The sequence below is a fragment of the Corella eumyota genome, chromosome 1 (genome assembly GCF_963082875.1).
Source record: "Corella eumyota chromosome 1, kaCorEumy4.1, whole genome shotgun sequence".
NCBI lineage: Eukaryota > Metazoa > Chordata > Ascidiacea > Phlebobranchia > Corellidae > Corella > Corella eumyota.
In genome coordinates, this window is record NC_137490.1 from 7,041,713 (window position 1) to 7,059,560 (window position 17,848).

Here is a 17,848-nt window from a genome sequence, read left to right on the forward strand (position 1 = left end):
AGAATCTATTTTTAACCAAGCCCAAACCACGATCTGTATTTAGCCATATTAATATACTAATAGTTAACTTTATGTATATACAAGCTCAAAATGTAATATGATAACAACATCACTATGGAAGCCTGAGGTAATGATTTAAAGGTTTATTTATTTGTTCTCATCGCAAGTTTAATTAATCCGAATCATTAAGTATAGAGAAAGATTAGGTAAGCGATAAAAAATGACACATGTCGCTGCCTGAAGTACTGGCACCACGACTTAAGGCTTAAATGAATGCTTTAAGCATTCGTTATCGCATTAATTATTAAAAACCAGCAGAAATTTTCATACGCCCAGTAACATCAGCATTCAGTTGGATCAATATAGTGAATCATAACGAAATTTTGTTCTGAAATGCAGTAGGAATGATGTCAGATTAGTAAGCTTAGTTGCTTTAACAGCCTGCATAGCACCACATAGATCACAGCATGTTTTGTTTGTGTATGTCATTTCTTTAGACAGGTTCGATGGATTATCGATTGGTCGTCTTTCTTATTGTATTACGTAAATGCCAAAACAGCAATATTTAAAAACTAAAGTCGATTAATAATGCTCTGCTAGCTTATTAGGATTTATTAAGTATTGACAGCTAAGAATAATCCACGTTGATTAAAAGCCTAATTGAATAATAAATATATTATATGTGGACGTCTTGTTTCGTTAGTTGTGTAGTTGGCGCAACAGGCACATTTATATATATGTTTCTACACACTTTAGTTTGTGATGTTGTTTTGAGTAGTTTCCTTTCATGCAGGGTGACGTCATTTCCGCTAGCCTGCCATTGTAGCTTCTGTGAGCATTCACACTATAGCAAAGTAGAAGCAGCGTGTTAGAGTTGAAACTTTTCCGCATTGTTTTCAGAAAGTATATTGCGCAAAAATGTTAAACATAACAGAACAAGTACACCGTAGAGATACGTTATAGCCTACTAGTTTTTAGTAAAAAAAATATCAGTTGTGTATTTTAAAGGCTTCAAATCAGTTAGGTAAAGCAATATGTTTTGTTGTTTAGAGACAAGTAATATGCAAGTATATTACAACAAAACAGTCGGTATATCTCAGCTAAGAGTTTTCATATACTTTGTGCAGACTATAAAGTATTTATCAAACGTTTGTTTACTCTACTTTTGCAAAACTTGGCTTAAATTGTTCTACTGCTACAAAAATTGACTTGAATTGTTGTTAAGTTTGTATAATAAGCATTTTAATCAGTTGTTCAATTTGTTTCCGTGCAAGGTGTTAATTTACTTTAAATATTGTCAAATTCACATATTTAACATTTTTACTTGCTGAATTTCAATTGATTAACGTTAAGAAATTGGGTGGATATAAATGGCTAGTCTTCTTAGGTGCGTAGTGGTTGGTGATGGAGCAGTGGGCAAAACTAGCATGCTGATAAGTTACAGCAAAGGCGATTTTCCCGACGAATATGTTCCAACCATATTGGATCAATATGCAGGTTTGTTTTTAAGCAACGCGGTTGCCATTTATGACCTTTTAAATTCGCACACCATTGTTAAACGATAAATCTGTTTAGTCAAAAAAGACATATTGCATAAATTTTAATAAAGTAAATGGCGCATTAAAATTACGAAAATATAATATGCTGGAAATAAAAAATTTAAATACTATAAAGTAAAAATACTCAATCTTGCGCTGAGAAAAAATATGCAAAAGTGTAAGTTACACTTGTGTTTTATAAATCAATTTTTACATTCCTAAAATCAAATCTTAAAAAAATGCTGGACCCTTCATGTACACCTAATACATAAATACCAGTTTAAAAATACACTATATCGTTGCATAATGATTAACATTTTAAACAATACCGTTTGAATTGTTGCACCATTTTGTTTACAGTGTTGACATTTATTAAATATTTCAACCTATTTCACATTTAAGCAACAATAAACGTTGGTGGGACGTCGTACCTTCTTGAACTTATAGATACGGCGGGACAAGAGGATTATGACAGATTGCGACCTTTATCGTACAATAAGGCGGATATCTTTCTGGTGTGTTATTCAGTCGTGGTGCCTTCCTCGTTCACAAATGTCAAAGAAACCTGGATACCGGAATTAAAAGATCACGCAGCAAACGTTCCTTACTTACTAGTAATTAATTATTTGACAGTATTTATTGTACAAAACCTCATGTTTTTTTAGCCTACCAAACTTAAAATTTCTAATTATGTAATAGCTGCAAATACAAAAAACAAAGTGATTTTTGCAAACTTTAAATTATAAAGTGTTATTACATTTTCTCGATAATTTTACTTTGATATAATAAGCTAAGTAGCCTATATAACGTCTGGCAATTATATTTAGGTTGGAACGCAAGTTGACCTAAGAGACAATCCTAGAATAACGCAAGAACTGTACAAACGAAAACAAAAACCAGTCACCTTAGAGCAGGGTCAAAAAAGGGCAAACAAGCTAGGAGCCGCCGGTTATAAAGAGTGCTCTGCAGTAACCATGGCCGGTATTAAAGATGTATTTGACGAGGCAATACACACTGTACTATTCCCCCCGGACAAACACGATAAATCTGATCGGCGAAAATGTACTATTTCTTAATTGTTTTAATTTTGAAAAGCGGACAGTCTTTGCTAAAGAGGTAGGAAGCCCGCGGTTAACTGCAAACCTGGGCAAACTAGATAAAGTTTGGACGCTGTAATGTTGTTTTAGGTACGAAACAAACTTATAACTTGAAAGCTATTTGCACGTCCAGGCGCCCATGCGCGCTATAAAAAAGTAATGTAGTAAAGAACAAAATATTTCTTTTTATGAAGCGGTAAAAATCATACTATTTCAAAAAGTTGATAGTAAACTTTTATGGTTTGAGTTTTAATGTTTTTTTTTCTTTATAATTAGCTCGGTGTAACTTTCTTATTCTTGTTATTAAAACTTTATTTATGTTCTTTCCATTTTGGATTATTCTTATTTTATAAAATTGTCTATTTTTTAGAAAGTTAGTTGCTAATTCAATAATAGCCTTTTTTATAAATTGCCTTTAAATAATTTAATAGGTTAGGGTAGCGAAAATTTTTTTTTTAATAATTTAAATACAAAGTGACGTAATAATCTTTAATATATGTGGTTACCACAATTGCGTTTACCAGCAAAAAGTATACATGACAATAAAAATAAACAATTTTTGTAACTGCTAATTTATTTGTGTTGCAAAATATTAGTGGTTTAACGCAGGGTTTATTGGCATTACGGCACTAATAATAATGGAGGGGCAACTAAAAACGGACAATGAAGAACAAAACTTAAAAGAAATAATTAAAATGTTAAAAGAAAAGGTATGTTTTGTGATCTATTATCTTTTTTTAATATTTGTAAAATTTTTTTAATAAATCAGATTTCAATTGGTTTTGTAGTATTCGTAGGCTAATGAAAAAAAATCATGTATGTTTGATTGTGTTAAGTAAAATTAAGTTAATCCTTTTTAACTGGTTTTAAACAACAAACATTTGTTAGTTGTATAATTATTTAATGCTTTTAAAACTTAAAAAAAAGATGTTGTTTTAGAAAATGAAGAAGAATGGTGGAAAATTTACAACAGAAGAGTAAGGATTGTAAAAGTTTTTTGTATAAAATTTAATACATGTAGCGCTGTAAGGTTTTTAATCCTATTAACATTTTTGCAAACAATTTATGTTGCACTTAATATGTGTAATGTATTTTTCATTTTTACAGATTTACAGCTGGGGAACTTATGGAATGGTTTAGTTCTTTTTACAAAAAGGAACGAAAATTTTCCGAGCACATCAACAAAAAACTGTTTTCTAAAATACTTCAAGGATTGCTTAATATTCATTTTGATATGTAAGGATTTGTTTCGCTATAGCCTGTTTATTATTTTTGATAGCTCTGTCTGATTAATTTGGTGACCACCTCATATTATACTGTAAAATAATAAACAAATATTTAATAATTGTGGCTTGTTTTTAATCATAATTCGATATAGGCATTTTTCCCACCAAATCAATGTATTGTTAAATGTTTATTTGTTTTTTGTAACTTTTATTAAAATGTTAAAATTTATTAAAAAAGAAATTGAGGCGGAGCTACTAGGCTTAATTATGACAATATAATTTTATCTTGCCTTTTTTTTACTTCCGGCAATGCTGCCAGACTATAAAGGACTAAACTCTAAAATTTTTATATAGCTCTATGAGTTCTGAAAATATTTTGCATACTGTTATTTGTTTGCGGATGTTGCTTCGTGATATTTATTTTCAACAACAATTCATGGAACACTCTGTCGGCCTATCCCATTTTTCTGAAATTTTTAACCAAAAGGTCACCAGTTATCTAACTTGTACTGAAGAAAATCTGGTTGTTGATATCGTCTCCAATTTAGCTTGTAAGTGTATGATGTTTTTAGGTTCTATTTTAATTATTAAAGCATTATTATATAAAGATGTATATATATCTGAAATGTATTTGTAATTGGACAGACTAATTTTTTTTTGCATGTGTAGGTTGTTGAATGTTTTCTCAACATTTTAATGTTTCATGTACTTTTTTATTTTATTTTTTAAAATTTTTTTTCTTTGTGTTGTTTTTGTAGCCATTTTTCAAAAAATGTCATATCACCAAAAAAATCATGATCAACTATTTCAAAACAAAATTCACAAAGTCATGTTACATTTGTTAAAATCAAGCGATTTATTTATCCTACATTGCTCGCTGGACTGTCTGGCTTCATTTGCAGAAAGGTATTTATTTTTTATTTGTGTTGGCATGAACTTTTTATCAATCTAATTTAAATATTAAATAAATTATGTTTGATGTTTTATTGTGATTCAGTAAAGTCACTTTAATACAATACTCTATTTTAGAATTTATGTTTAAATACATGAAACTTAAGTTAATGTTTTACTTGATAATAATTTTGTGATGATTTACAAGTACTTAAAGATAAGGTATCACAAACTAACACCAACAGATTTCACTATAATTTATGTTGATTTAGTCCTGTAGTTCGAACATTGATTGCCAAATTGCATTCTGTTGAAGTGATTGTTCATCAAATAATTCAAGAATACGATAATACTTCCAAAAATTTGGCAGCAAATTTGTTGAGAATATTGTGTTCTGATAATGAAATATGTCAACAGGTATATAAAAAAAAAACCTAATGTCTAAATAAATTCTTTTTTAAATATGGGCAATCTGATTGTTGTACAATGTTAACTTTATGTATTAAATTATGTTTATTTTAAAGTTATATACATACTGTATATATTGAAAGTTAAGTTAACTTCATATGTTGTTGAAAACATTTGTTTTATCTTGTTGTTTTTGTAAAAAATGATTTACACACTATTTTTTAAGAAGCTTTTAAAGCCAAATTATTTTTAAATTTTTTTAAACAGTTCAAATATTAAATATACCTTATTGAATATTAAACAGATGATGATATATGATTCTTTGCCTGTGCTGTTAAGTGTTTTAAATGATGGAGAACAGTGTGAGCTACTCAGACATGTGGTGTGGATATTAGTGCTGTTATGTAGGGATATGTCTTTTGCTAATGAAATTCGAATGCTGGGTGGAATTCCAATCATACTTAACTTGTTAAACAAGTATGTAATAATTTTGTAATATGAATTTACTCGCATAAATGTCTTTTTTGTGTGTAAAATTGTGTTAATTTCGAATTGTTTAAGAAAACAGCTTTTGCCTTGACTTATGTTTTTATAAAGTTGTATACAATCTGTATATATTAAAGGTTAAGTTGAGTCAATGTGTTTAAAAAACAGTTGTAATATTTTTTTTTAATTTTTCTAATTATTTTACTAGCTGTTATAGACTGCCTGTTTTTAGACACCAGATGAAAATGGCCTATTTCTGTTTATATAAATTATAAAAATTTTGATTATTTTTATGTTTTTATGTTCCAGGGATCGAGTGTTGATTTATAATCGATCTGAATTATCCAAATCCCAATCAGATAAAGAAGAATTGCTTAGCAAAAAACTTAAAGTAAAAACAATTTAAACACTTTCTACTCTTTTTTTAAAATCCTGTTAAAATTGTATTAATGTTTTAACTTTTATTGTTTATTTTAGTTAAACTATTTTGTTTGTTTTAAGTTGTACTCAGCTTGCTGTTTTGCACTATCAGAGTTGGCATTAGATGACAGGTGTACACAATCAATTGTGCAAACTAACGGACTCTTTGTTATTGCCAAACTAATACTGCCACAAAAATTTAAACAAAAGTAAACTATAAACTTGTACTCAAATTAAGTTCTTTATTTTTTTGAATTTTAAAGGTAGACTAAATTTAAATAACTTTTTATCTTTTTACATTACCAAATTGCTTAAATTTAAATATTAAGTTACTTGGCAATATAATTAGTTGCATAATAGTTTTTAATAATGATTTTTAATTTACTTTAGACACCAGAATGGGATTTATGCTATGCAAAGAAATGCATTTCGAGCTTTACGATTTCTTTTCTCGATGGAGAGAAATCGAAAAATGTTTAAAAGATTATTTCCCCCAGAGATGTTTCAAGTAAGTTAACAAAAATGTAAAATGAACAGCTGTAAAATAAAGAACCACAAGTGCTGTAAAATGTATTTTTTGTTAGGTTTATGCTGCATTTATCTTGTAAAATAGAGTTAATTGTTTTACTTTATTCTGTATTTATTTATCTTTGATGGGGAAGTGTCGACTTTTGGGCCTAAACATAAAGTAACATTTCGTACTCTTTTATACTGTTGAAGTTTTTAATGTCATTGCTTAAAGTCGTTTGATAATACACCTGCCAATTTGGTTTAAATAATTTTTTTTTTTTGTAGAATTTCATAGATATTGGTCATTATGTAAGAGAACCTGACTTGTACAAACCTCTTGTTGAACACATTAATAATATGAAGGTATACTTTATTTCAATAAAATTATAAACTGAAAAAATTTGATTAAAAAATTTTGTCATCATAATTTTTTGGAATTTTTCAGGTTGAGGATGTAGAAAATATTCGTGAAAGTATTCAGGAATTAAATCAAAATAAAACACCAAAAAGATTTATCAGAGATTATGCAATCTATGATATTCTTGGATCTGGAGCTTTTGGTTCAGTGTACAGGGTAATAATGTCTTAAAAGTTTTATTTTCGAAATGCCAGTTTGAAATTAAATGTTTTAAATAAGCTCAATTGGATATTTAATTTATTGATATTTGCAGGCACTTGGCAATTTTACTGTATCCACACAAATATTAATGTTTGTAAAATAACATTGTGTAAATGTTGTAAGTTTACATTTATGTAAATAAAAAAAAATTTAACTCAAGGTAAAAAAGAAGACAACTCAGACTCCACTTGCACTTAAAGAAGTGAGTGTTGCAGTTGGAGGAGGCAAGACTGGCCAAGAAAGAAAGAAAAAGGAAATTGATGAAATTGTTCGAGAGTTAAGCATTATTCGAGAACAACTAAGGCATACAAACGTGGTTCGATATTACTCAACATTTGAAGAAAGTAAGATTTTTTTACAAAATTATTTAAAAATCAAATTCAGATACATGTTTTAGGTATACTACTACAAAATTCCTTATTTAGTGTTTTTAATTAGTGCTACATTAATAAATTTTTCCTTGTAAAATAGTTGGCACTAAAAAACATTGTTTACACTTGTTACTTGAAAAATAAACCAGTTTTTTAAGTTGCAAAACTTTTAGCTTGTTTTACCAAAAATTACTTTTTTTAGACGACAAACTTTACATTGAGATGGAATTAATAGAAGGAGCTTCTCTACACGAACACTTTACTTCACTCAAAGAAAAGGGAGAAAAGGGAATGGGAGAGGCTAGAGTGTGGAGAGTATTTATACAAGTAGGGGTTCCATTGTTCATTCTAATGATTATGTTTTGGAACAATAGTGTTTTTGGTGTGGAAATCTAATAATACACTTTTGGTGTTATTTAATACGAGTTCAATTGTGTTCAAATTCCCTTACTAATACACGCATTTTTAAACTTAACTTTGGTTTGTTAGAACTATTTAAACTAAAAAGAAATAAGATTTTTATATAAAAACATTGTTAATCTTTTTTATGAATTTCCAGGTATATAACGTAGTTTGTGTTCTTATTTTATTTGCTTTGTTTAGATGTGCTTAGCATTAAGATATTTGCACTGTGATAAGCGAATTGTTCATCGTGATTTAACGCCAAACAATGTCATGCTTGGGGAAAATGATAAAGTTACAATTAGTAAGTTAACTTGAGCTAAAATACTGTCAATTAAATTCAATGCTATATTATTTAACTTTTGGAAAACAACTTAAATATTGATTAATAATTTGATTTCTTTAATTAGCTGATTTTGGACTGGCAAAACAGAAAAAAGAAACCTCTAAAATGATGTCAGCAGTGGGGACTCTGCTATATTCATGTCCGGAAATTATTAAAAATACTCCATATGAAGATAAAGCTGATATTTGGGCTCTTGGTAAATTAATTTTAATAGTAAAAGTTTTATTAACTAACTATTTCTTCAATTTTTTTTAAGTATATATCTTTATCTTCGATGTGGAAAGGTCAAATGGGTGACTTAAATCCAGTCTCGAGTTGCCTGTGGCAGTTTGGGATATTATAAATTATAATTGCCTGATGGATAAGCTGCTGATTAAGTGCTGGTTTAGCAGGAGTTTATATCGTTTATAGCACCTTACTCAAGTGCGCTACAGCATGAGGGCAGTGGGAATTCAACCCACGTAGCAAGTGTTCTTACCACTACACCACCCTACCAGCAAATTGTTTATTCCTGTCCAATATATTGTTATCAATCCTTTTGCATATTAGTATTGACAACAAATACTAACATTTCTGTATTAACCTATTATGATAGGTTGTATACTCTACCAAATGGCCACCCTGGAGCCACCTTTTATGAGCAGTAACATGCTTGCACTAGCCACCAAGATTGTTAATGCAGAGTATGCTCCAATACCAGAAGATTGGGGTTATTCCAAACTGGTTAGCAACACAGTAAGAAAGTAAGTGAAATAAAATTATATTTAAAAAAAAATAGTAGTTAATTGTTTAAAATTAAAAACATAAGTTAGATGTATTGACATTTAAAGTTTGCTTTTAAAATTTAAACAAAAAATGAACTTTTATCAAGAAACACACCTTTATATTTATACATAATATTCATATAAACACATTATAATTTTTAAGTTAAATTAAACAATAACATATCTCTAATGGCAAATCTCTTACAAAATCATGTTTCTGACATAATTCTATCATTTAAGGTGCTTAACAGTAGAACCAGAAGATAGGCCAGACATAATTATGGTTTGTGCTCTTATTGTTGACCGAATGTTGCTCTACACCGACCACATTACCTCTCTCCATAATGTTGCTGAAAAAAGGTTAGAAAAAGAAAGAAAACGGACTCAGAGACATTTTCATGAAGCAAGAAGAAACAGGGAGGATTATCAAACTTTGTTTCAGGCTTCACAGGTGTCATTTTGCTTTAGTTTTTAATAAAAAATTATAAATTTTAATATGTGGCGGACAAGTTGAGTAAGGGTCAGAACACTTGTCTTCACTAGATGAGGTCCTGGGTAACATCCAGACTGCTCTCATGATGTGACGTCATTGCTTTTGTAGGTTAAGATTTTTTTATTATAAATATCTTTAGGAAAATTCGGAGAGAAGAGCTTGTGAATTATCGGATGGAAGTGTTTCATCTAGTGAGGTACCTTCAGTGGTTTCAAGATTAAACTCTGATGAAACTGAAGTGTTTGTTAACGATCCTGGTTTGTTTTTGTAGTTTCTACTTTTCTGTTAAATTTTACCTGATTTTGCACAAATATATACTTAAAAATTTTTATTTTTAATTGACATATTTTAAACACAAAAAGATTAGAATCTCCTATTGTAGAAAATAAACAAGGTAATTAAATACAGCTTTAATTATCTTGTAAGCTTATTTAATACACAAATTAGCCATACCCTAAATTTATACTAAATTTGACCGATTAAAATTAAAACCTTTGTTAATTTTGTGTTAAGGTGATATAAGTAAACTAAGTTGGTCAAGACCAAATTCAGGTAGTACCAAGAAATTACATCCACCTAGTCCTGATTTAAGGGTTCCGCGTAGAGCTTTAAGCTTTGATTTAGCAGGTTGGGTTTTAAAATGTTTAACATTTTATAACATAGTGGAGATATAAAAATAATCATGTATATGTATGTATAGATTTTCAATGTTTTTGAAAAGCTTAAATATATTCTTTTTGTGTAGCTTAGTGCTATTTTGAGTTATGCCTAAAAAAATCCTCTTGATTTATTAGTTTGTGTTATGCCATTGTTAATATGTATTATTTGTTAAAAATTTGTCCTATGTTATTAAGTAATATGCAAGTTGTAAATATCATTAATATTATATACAATTTTTTCAGGATTGAGAAATAATTCTGAATCAGTAAATTCGCGTATGGAGCCTCCATTTACACCTAATGGAAATCAACTTTTGTCAGCTAGAAGGCCATGTATGCTTTTTTATATGATAAATTATTTTTAACACCACAGTGAATTGTACTTTATTGAATTTACAATAGTACTCAAAATATTTTAATATATATTTATGAAAAACTTTTTTATTATGTTAAAGATTTTATGAAGAACTTTTTTTTTTTTTTAATCTATCACTATAACTATTACACAAGTGTGATATAAATTAAAATATATGTTTTTCTTAGTTTCATCTGGGGGTAGTTCTGCTGGCACTTTGATTATTTCCCCAAGCAAAGTTCGTCAAATAAAAGATCCTGTTCAAAAAACTTTAATGCAACTGCACAAAATTATTTCCATTGATCAAGTAAGAAATTAAATTTTTTGTAGAATTTAAGTGTGACACAGTTAACCAAAAATTATTACATAAGTTATATACTTTTACTCTCAAAATTATAAATCATTTAAAATACTTTGGCTTTTCACACACCCTGTGTTGAAATTTAGTAATGATATTCATGTTCTTTTTACAGTTACCACCAACAAGTATAGTTAATTATCGCCGTAGAATAATATCAAGATATAAAAGAGCTTTATTTTCACCAAACAGCAGATCGTCTGGTTTAAAAGATGAATTGAAAAAGGTTTTAGATTTATTTTTTGTAATTATGATATAAAATTGATTTTATTTTTGGTTCAGTAATCCCAAATTTAACTTGGCTATAAAAAGCTTCTTTTTTTAAACAAAAAATAGCAATCTTTACGTAAAGAATCTTAGTGCAAGTTATATGTATATGTTAGTTATATGTAAAAGGCATTTCTTTTTCTTTAGCTTTCTTATGGTTCCCATGAAACCATAGATGTGAATTTTATTGTTGAAAATTCATCACTTACACAGAAGGCAACAGCAGAGGTAGCAGCCAGAGAATTATTTGGAACTAGTCACGTTCCAACACAAAATGATGGTGAAAAACTTTATGAGGATGGTATTACCTATGCTCAAATGCAGGTGATTTTTACATCTGTTAATTGTATGAAATGTTACATTTATTTTAAAAGTTGTCATTAATTAAACTTTTACTTTATGTAGCCTAAATATCTTTTCTTATAAAACAATCTGCATAATACTGTCTAAAAAGTAAAAACTATACATCATATTCTTGTTCTTTTAAATTTTTGTTACTCGGCAGCTAGGCTTTACACTTTTTTTATAATTTGTTAATTTTTTTTTGTATGTTTCTAATTTTATTTTTAGAACATAATTGAGCATGTTTTAAGAGAAAGTGGTTACTATGATATCGCTGACAAACCAAACAATGTAAGATCTAACTTAGTACACAGGTATTCCACAAGTTGCATTTTAAAATTTTTTTAAATTAAATAAGTATAAAGAGGTAAGTATTCATTATTTTAAATTTGTTTTTAACTTTTTTTCGCAGGTGCAACACTGTTCCAAACGACCTTAGTATTTAAACAAAGTATTAACCTAGATTTTAATTACAAGTTTTGTTTTTTATTGTTTTCTTCAACTTTGCGATGACAAAAGTTTCATTTAAGACAGAAATGTTTTATATTTTTTATTAATTAAATGCTGCTTAGTGTTATATCTTCACCTAAAGTTTTTTTGCTTTATATATTTGCCGTACTGTTTTTTGTTTTCTTTTGTATTTCTGTTATTTGAAGCTTCAAAGTTTTAGCACAGATTGTGACAAATATTTATAAAGATTTTTATTTTGCAAATAAAATCAAGTTTAATTTTGCTTTGTTGTTTGTGAAGTTGTACTTTGAAATGTTTAATTTTAAGTGCATAAAAATTCCAAAATATTGGATTTTCGCTATCGCTAATTTAAAACTTGTATTTAATTATTTTTAGCAATTATTTTAAAATCCGGTATTTTGTGCATTAGGTAAAAACATCTAATTTTTTACATTTTATGATCGAGGATAAACGCAAAAAATTGGATAGCGGCTACCATTATATTATTATTCACGTGATTAAAAAAACAATTCATGTGATTTCATTGTTTTTATTGAACTCGGTGAACTGAGAAGTTTGCTAAACGTAAAAAAACTAAAATTTTTTCAAAGAAATTGTTAAAAATAATGTAAACATCAAAAAAAAATACAATCATATTATATTAGTTTGTTAGCGGTATATAGTCTTTTTTTTTAATAAATTAAATCAATTTTTGAAATTATTGTTTAGCTTATAAGAAAACAGACAGCAAAAAATAAGACAATATGTTTTTTATTACTTTGTCAGTTTGTAATTATTGTTGTTCACAGAAAGATAGGTTTGTTTCCTGTTGGATATAAAATTGTGGATTATATTTATGTGAGTAAAATACAACGCAAAAATGAGTAGACCAGTAACTGCAAATATGAGCAATCATAATAATTTGTCTGATGGAAATATTCTTTCTCTCCAACCAGTTCCCACCAACAAGTTGCAGGCACAGGTAAATTTAATATAACAAATTTAAAGAGTTTTATAAGCAGTTTGAATTTTTGTTATTTTCTATTTATAAATTTTTTGGGGTTTTTGTTTTTTTTATAATGATTTATAAGTAAAAACAAATTTTTAAACAGTTGTATGTTTGATTTTTAATATTTTGCTCATTATTTGAAAGTTTATGAGCATTTACTGCCTAATTTAAATTAAAAATATATATATACTCTAGTATAATTCGCTATAAATTCTTTAGTTTTCAATGTGGCCAAATTTTATATTTATGGGTACATTAAAATATTAACATATCCAGTCTTTGTTACAGTTTTTTGTGCTATTTAATTCACTTTTGAATAAAATTTTACAGGCAATGGAAGTCCGTGGTCACACAGTAAACTGGCAATCATATCTTCAAGGTCAAATGATTCAAACTGAGGACTTCGAAGTAATTCGAGAATTCGATCTTGCTAAAACCACTGATGCACGTCAGCAAGTTCTTGAACGTAGGGGTGATGAGGTTTGCTAAATTTTAAAACAAATAAAATTTTGGTTTTTATTTTAAGTATATATATATCGTTTATTTTGTTTAGTTTCTGATATTATTGATATATATGTAATAAATATTGAATTGGAATGATATTCAACAAAAAGTTTAAAATAAATTTGTAATTTGCATATACACCCATAAGCTTGAATTTATATATATATATTTAAACTTGTATTGCATAAGATTTATAACATGAGTTTAGTTACAAGAAGTATGTATATATGTACCACAAGTTTATGTGCAAGTATTTTTCGGATATGACCAAGCACATTTGTACAATTTTATTTGTGTTTTCAGTGTGCCAAGACTTTTATTTCCTTGATGACTCGAATATCAAAGGAGCAGACAGTTCGTTATGTCCTTACTGCTGTAGATGATTTGTTGACTGAGGACCCACAACGAACTAAATTGTTTCATGATTCAAACAACAAAAAAAGAGCTTCACCATGGATTGGTTTCATGAATATGTTGAACAGAACTGATAGATATATTGTTCACCAGGTAAGTTTTAAAGTTAAATTCTTTATTGTTCCTTCTGATTTTATGATAATCTTTAGAAAAAAAATGAACTTTTACATATAAATGTTGTAGTTTTTTTATTGTCTGATACAAAGAAAATAAAGTTGTTTGATATTATTGCTGGGTAATTTATGCGTTTTTTTACAAAAGAGGTTTTATATTTTAACTTTATATCGTGTTATAGTAGCCTAGTTTGTTTAATAATATTTATCTGTATAGGCAAGTCGTATTATTGCCAAACTAGCATGTTGGGGAGATGAAAAAATGAGTGAACAAGATCTCACTTATTATTTGAACTGGATCAAAACTCAATTAACTAATGAGGTTTATTTATTATTTAACTATTATAAAAAAATTTTAATCGTAATTAGAAATATATACTTTATTAACAGGAGATTAGTCTAAATACTTAAATAATAATTTTTAAATTTATATAAATAATGTGACTGTATTACACTTTGCTTAATTTTTCTTTATCACATTCTTAAATAATTTAGTTAACTGACTATGTGCAAAGTATTTTGTCTTCACTACAAATGATGTTAAGAGTTAAAGAATACAGGGTTGTTTTCTTTGAAATGGATGGACTATCTTGGTAAGTGTTTTGTTAGCCATTGTAAGATATTATTCAAATTGTAATTAAACAAAAAATTTAAGTTAATATTTTGAGTTCATTAACTGGCATCGGGTTAAGTGTTTAGTACGCTTGGCTTTACTACATAAAGTCCTGGGTTTGACTCCCACTACTGTTATGCTATACTGCCCTTTAGTAAGACACTGGGGTTGACTCAGGTTACCCCCATGTGAAGGCCATCAAGTCAAGCTTCCCAAATTGAGGAAAAAATACACAAACCCTTAAATTGATATCAAAATATTGAACTAAAGTTTTTTTTTTAGTTTGTTGTCTCTTTTGTACACAAAATGTGGCTTCCAAGTTCAATACCAGACCATATTTTGCATCTGGTTGTTGACCTTCAGCAAAGACTTAACTTTTAAGATGGCTAGATACAATCCAGTGCCCGTTTTATCAGATATTTTAGCAGAGGCTGCCAAGGAAAAGGTTTCAAGAATTATTCTTGCAACTTTCAGGGTAAGTGTTCACCTTTTCAACTTTTATAAAATTTAGAAATTTTTACATTACATTTTTCTGTAAATTTATTTCGCTTTACTGTATAATTCGTATTAGCACTTGATTGAGAACAACGATGATATGGAAACGGTGAAGGCTTACTCTCTCAACATGATTCACTGCAAAGTTCTTAAAAATTTGGACATTTTAGAAGTAAGTATCCATCTCAGATTTAAGGCACCCTTAGTTTTGGTTATTAGAAATTTTTATGGATAAATTTTTTTTAAGTTTTTGGAATACACCAGCAATGGGTACTAAACTAGCAATGGGTACTAAACTATATAACCATATTAATTTCACCAACTATAATTTTTGGATTTTTGTTAAATTCTAAATATGTGGTATAATAATTTCAGAGAAGAAATTTTGTTGATGAGGATATCAAAAATGATATCGAATACTTGATGCAACATTTAAGTGAATGTTTGCAAGATCTCAGGTAAATGTTTATGCAAATTATGATTAAATAACAATGTATGCACTTAAAATACTATTCCATTTCACATACTAAGTGTATACTCAATAATCAATATGTTTTTTCAATAACAAAATAGAATTAACTGTAAGTAATTACTCATAAAATTTTGTTGCTCAGCCTGAGTTGCGTCAATTAGTGGAAATTTTTTTTTTTATTAAAACATCTCGATTTTCGACATAGCTCGTTTGATGAGTATGCATCTGAGGTAAGATCAATGAGATTAGAATGGAGTCCAGCTCACAAATCTGATAAATTCTGGAGGGAAAATGCTGCTCGTCTTAATGAGAAGAACTACGAACTACTTAAGTAATTTAAAATCTTATGTGCAAAAATTTGTAAAGTGTTAATTAAACAAATATATTATCTTAGTTAAAAATTTACTCTAACTTTTCTTCTGATTTACACTTTTAGTAACTTATGTTGATTTTAAAAAGCACCTTTTTTGAAATTTAGGATACTAACTAACTTACTTGAGACAACCCAGGAACCTGAAATATTAGCAGTTGCCACACATGATATTGGAGAATATGTTCGCCATTATCCTAGAGGAAAGAAGTAAGTAAAACATAACAATATATAATCTTGTAAAAAAATAAGAACAATAAATTTCAGTTTGGCATATTATATGATTATAGTAATTTTGTAATAAATGCACACTTAAAATCCTGAAATTTTAGACTTTATGTCTTTAATTAATTGTACCCGAGCGCAATTTATATCGAAATTAAACTATTAACGCACAGTACCGGTGTTTAATTAAGTTTGTTAATTGTAAAAAATTAATTTGTTTCCTGCTGCAAATGTTGTTAATTTATTTAAATGTTTTTGATTAATATACCGGCTCTGCAAATATTTATCTGACGTTATAGTATTAAATTGAGTAAGTGCATCACATTGTGTGGTGTCATTTATTTTAATGTGTCATTTGTGAACAGTTTATAGGATGTACAGTTGCAGTTTATGTCCTAATGATTTATTGGACTTTAAAGGGAAACGCCAAAAGGAAACGCACCCTTTTAACATTTTATTTACTACTAAATTTCTCACCCTACAGGCTGCATTTTTAAAGGCGTATTAAGATCACAACTCGCAACTTATAATTGCCTGTAAATGATTATCCAGGCACTATAAATGGCAGTTTATTTTTTTTAAGGCCTTTAAAATTGAACATACATATTATATATATCAGCTGCTGAACTTTATTATTTATAGATACACATTAAATTTTAAATTGTTTAAGTTATATTATTATGTGAAATTAATACTCATTCTATTGTATTTGTGATATATTAATTACAATTTGATCTCCAATGACTAAGCTGTAGGTGTACATGTAATGGGTATTGCTTGTAATAGATTTTCTATGAATAATAACACACACAAACCATACATTTTAACTGCATGCATTCAAATTTTAAAATATTTAAATTTTCAACATTAAAATTTTTTAGAGTGATTGACCAACTTGGTATCAAGCAGCTAGTCATGCAACTTCTTATGCACGAAGATGCAAATGTTAAGTACAATGCTCTTATCACAACACAAAAACTCATGGTACATAACTGGTAAGTAACAATAACAAAAGGTTTTATATGATGTATTGCTATTTTTGGTTGCTTCAAAAAAGTGTTTCTGTTACTGGAGTTAAATTTAAAAAAAAATTCAAATTATTTAAGTTAAGTTTTGCATATAAAGGTATATGCACTGTATACCGAGCAGTGGATTGCCAGATACTTTTATTACTTCAAAAATTGTTTTATTACATACTTAAAAAGTAATTTTTGGTATAATTCCAGAAATTAGTGAATTTTTTTTAATGATTTTTTTATTTTTAGGGAATACCTAGGAAAACAAATTTCCAATGAATAAAAAACTTGAATACCATCCTGATTTTGCTTTATTGTCTGTCACTGGAAAATAATTATTTGTTTCAGTTTACTACTTTCAACTATTTAAGTTATTGGTACAAGTTAATAGTATTAATACTGGTTATAACATGAAATTAAAATCATGATATTTGATATTAAAATTCCTTATTTTCATTTAAATATATTTATTTACGGGCAACAAAAATTTCAATGTTGTTATAATGTTACGTATTGTGCAATATTAACTTCTTTCTACTTTATTTTGTCTGTGCCTGTTTGTGAATAAAATATATCATTATTGAAGTGTTCAGGGAGGTTATTTGTTATAGATTC

At 28.0% G+C, this 17,848-nt stretch overlaps 3 protein-coding genes across 4 annotated transcripts; all 3 read left to right on the forward strand.

Annotated features, from left to right (window-relative positions):
- Nucleotides 1-1,277: 1,277 nt before the first annotated feature.
- On the forward strand, nucleotides 1,278-2,962 carry LOC145763614 (cdc42 homolog). Its single transcript, XM_082575099.1, has 3 exons — nucleotides 1,278-1,497; nucleotides 1,941-2,152; nucleotides 2,366-2,962. Exons 1-3 carry the CDS (start codon nucleotides 1,371-1,373, stop codon nucleotides 2,612-2,614), a joined length of 588 nt encoding a protein of 195 aa, XP_082431225.1. The 5' UTR covers nucleotides 1,278-1,370; the 3' UTR covers nucleotides 2,615-2,962.
- A 109-nt stretch (nucleotides 2,963-3,071) lies between these two features.
- Nucleotides 3,072-12,221, forward strand: LOC145763612 (serine/threonine-protein kinase Nek10-like). 2 transcript variants are annotated; one of them, XM_082575097.1, is made up of 26 exons: nucleotides 3,072-3,345; nucleotides 3,575-3,612; nucleotides 3,743-3,871; nucleotides 4,216-4,412; nucleotides 4,620-4,767; nucleotides 5,025-5,169; nucleotides 5,465-5,637; nucleotides 5,956-6,037; nucleotides 6,148-6,275; nucleotides 6,457-6,574; nucleotides 6,862-6,939; nucleotides 7,022-7,150; nucleotides 7,356-7,539; nucleotides 7,769-7,893; nucleotides 8,170-8,272; nucleotides 8,379-8,510; nucleotides 8,910-9,057; nucleotides 9,319-9,529; nucleotides 9,711-9,828; nucleotides 10,085-10,198; nucleotides 10,474-10,563; nucleotides 10,774-10,892; nucleotides 11,059-11,169; nucleotides 11,358-11,534; nucleotides 11,781-11,866; nucleotides 11,965-12,221. In XM_082575097.1, the coding sequence occupies exons 1-26, from the start codon at nucleotides 3,274-3,276 to the stop codon at nucleotides 11,996-11,998; spliced, it is 3,189 nt and encodes a 1,062-aa protein (XP_082431223.1). In that variant the 5' UTR covers nucleotides 3,072-3,273; the 3' UTR covers nucleotides 11,999-12,221. The 2 variants fall into 2 exon arrangements, with proteins under 2 accessions (XP_082431223.1, XP_082431224.1); XM_082575098.1 differs by having other exon boundaries at nucleotides 11,781-11,843.
- Nucleotides 12,222-12,815: 594 nt separating this feature from the next.
- On the forward strand, nucleotides 12,816-17,848 carry LOC145763965 (V-type proton ATPase subunit H-like). The gene is made up of 12 exons (XM_082575520.1): nucleotides 12,816-12,984; nucleotides 13,342-13,491; nucleotides 13,819-14,022; nucleotides 14,260-14,364; nucleotides 14,538-14,635; nucleotides 14,938-15,130; nucleotides 15,227-15,322; nucleotides 15,526-15,608; nucleotides 15,828-15,953; nucleotides 16,101-16,202; nucleotides 17,099-17,212; nucleotides 17,483-17,848. The coding sequence occupies exons 1-12, from the start codon at nucleotides 12,883-12,885 to the stop codon at nucleotides 17,514-17,516; spliced, it is 1,407 nt and encodes a 468-aa protein (XP_082431646.1). The 5' UTR covers nucleotides 12,816-12,882; the 3' UTR covers nucleotides 17,517-17,848.

Excerpts from the sequence above, each read along its gene's own strand:
- LOC145763614 (XM_082575099.1), top strand. The coding sequence starts at position 1,371 with ATGGCTAGTCTTCTTAGGTGCGTAGTGGTTGGTGATGGAGCAGTGGGC. Across the intron at positions 1,498-1,940 it reads CATATTGGATCAATATGCAG|CAACAATAAACGTTGGTGGG; the intron begins GTTTGTTTTTAA and ends TTCACATTTAAG. Across the intron at positions 2,153-2,365 it reads CAAACGTTCCTTACTTACTA|GTTGGAACGCAAGTTGACCT; the intron begins GTAATTAATTAT and ends AATTATATTTAG.
- LOC145763612 (XM_082575097.1), top strand. The coding sequence starts at position 3,274 with ATGGAGGGGCAACTAAAAACGGACAATGAAGAACAAAACTTAAAAGAA. Across the intron at positions 5,170-5,464 it reads ATAATGAAATATGTCAACAG|ATGATGATATATGATTCTTT; the intron begins GTATATAAAAAA and ends AATATTAAACAG. Across the intron at positions 6,276-6,456 it reads CCACAAAAATTTAAACAAAA|ACACCAGAATGGGATTTATG; the intron begins GTAAACTATAAA and ends AATTTACTTTAG.
- LOC145763965 (XM_082575520.1), top strand. The coding sequence starts at position 12,883 with ATGAGTAGACCAGTAACTGCAAATATGAGCAATCATAATAATTTGTCT. Across the intron at positions 15,323-15,525 it reads AAAATTTGGACATTTTAGAA|AGAAGAAATTTTGTTGATGA; the intron begins GTAAGTATCCAT and ends TAATAATTTCAG. Across the intron at positions 15,609-15,827 it reads GAATGTTTGCAAGATCTCAG|CTCGTTTGATGAGTATGCAT; the intron begins GTAAATGTTTAT and ends TTTTCGACATAG.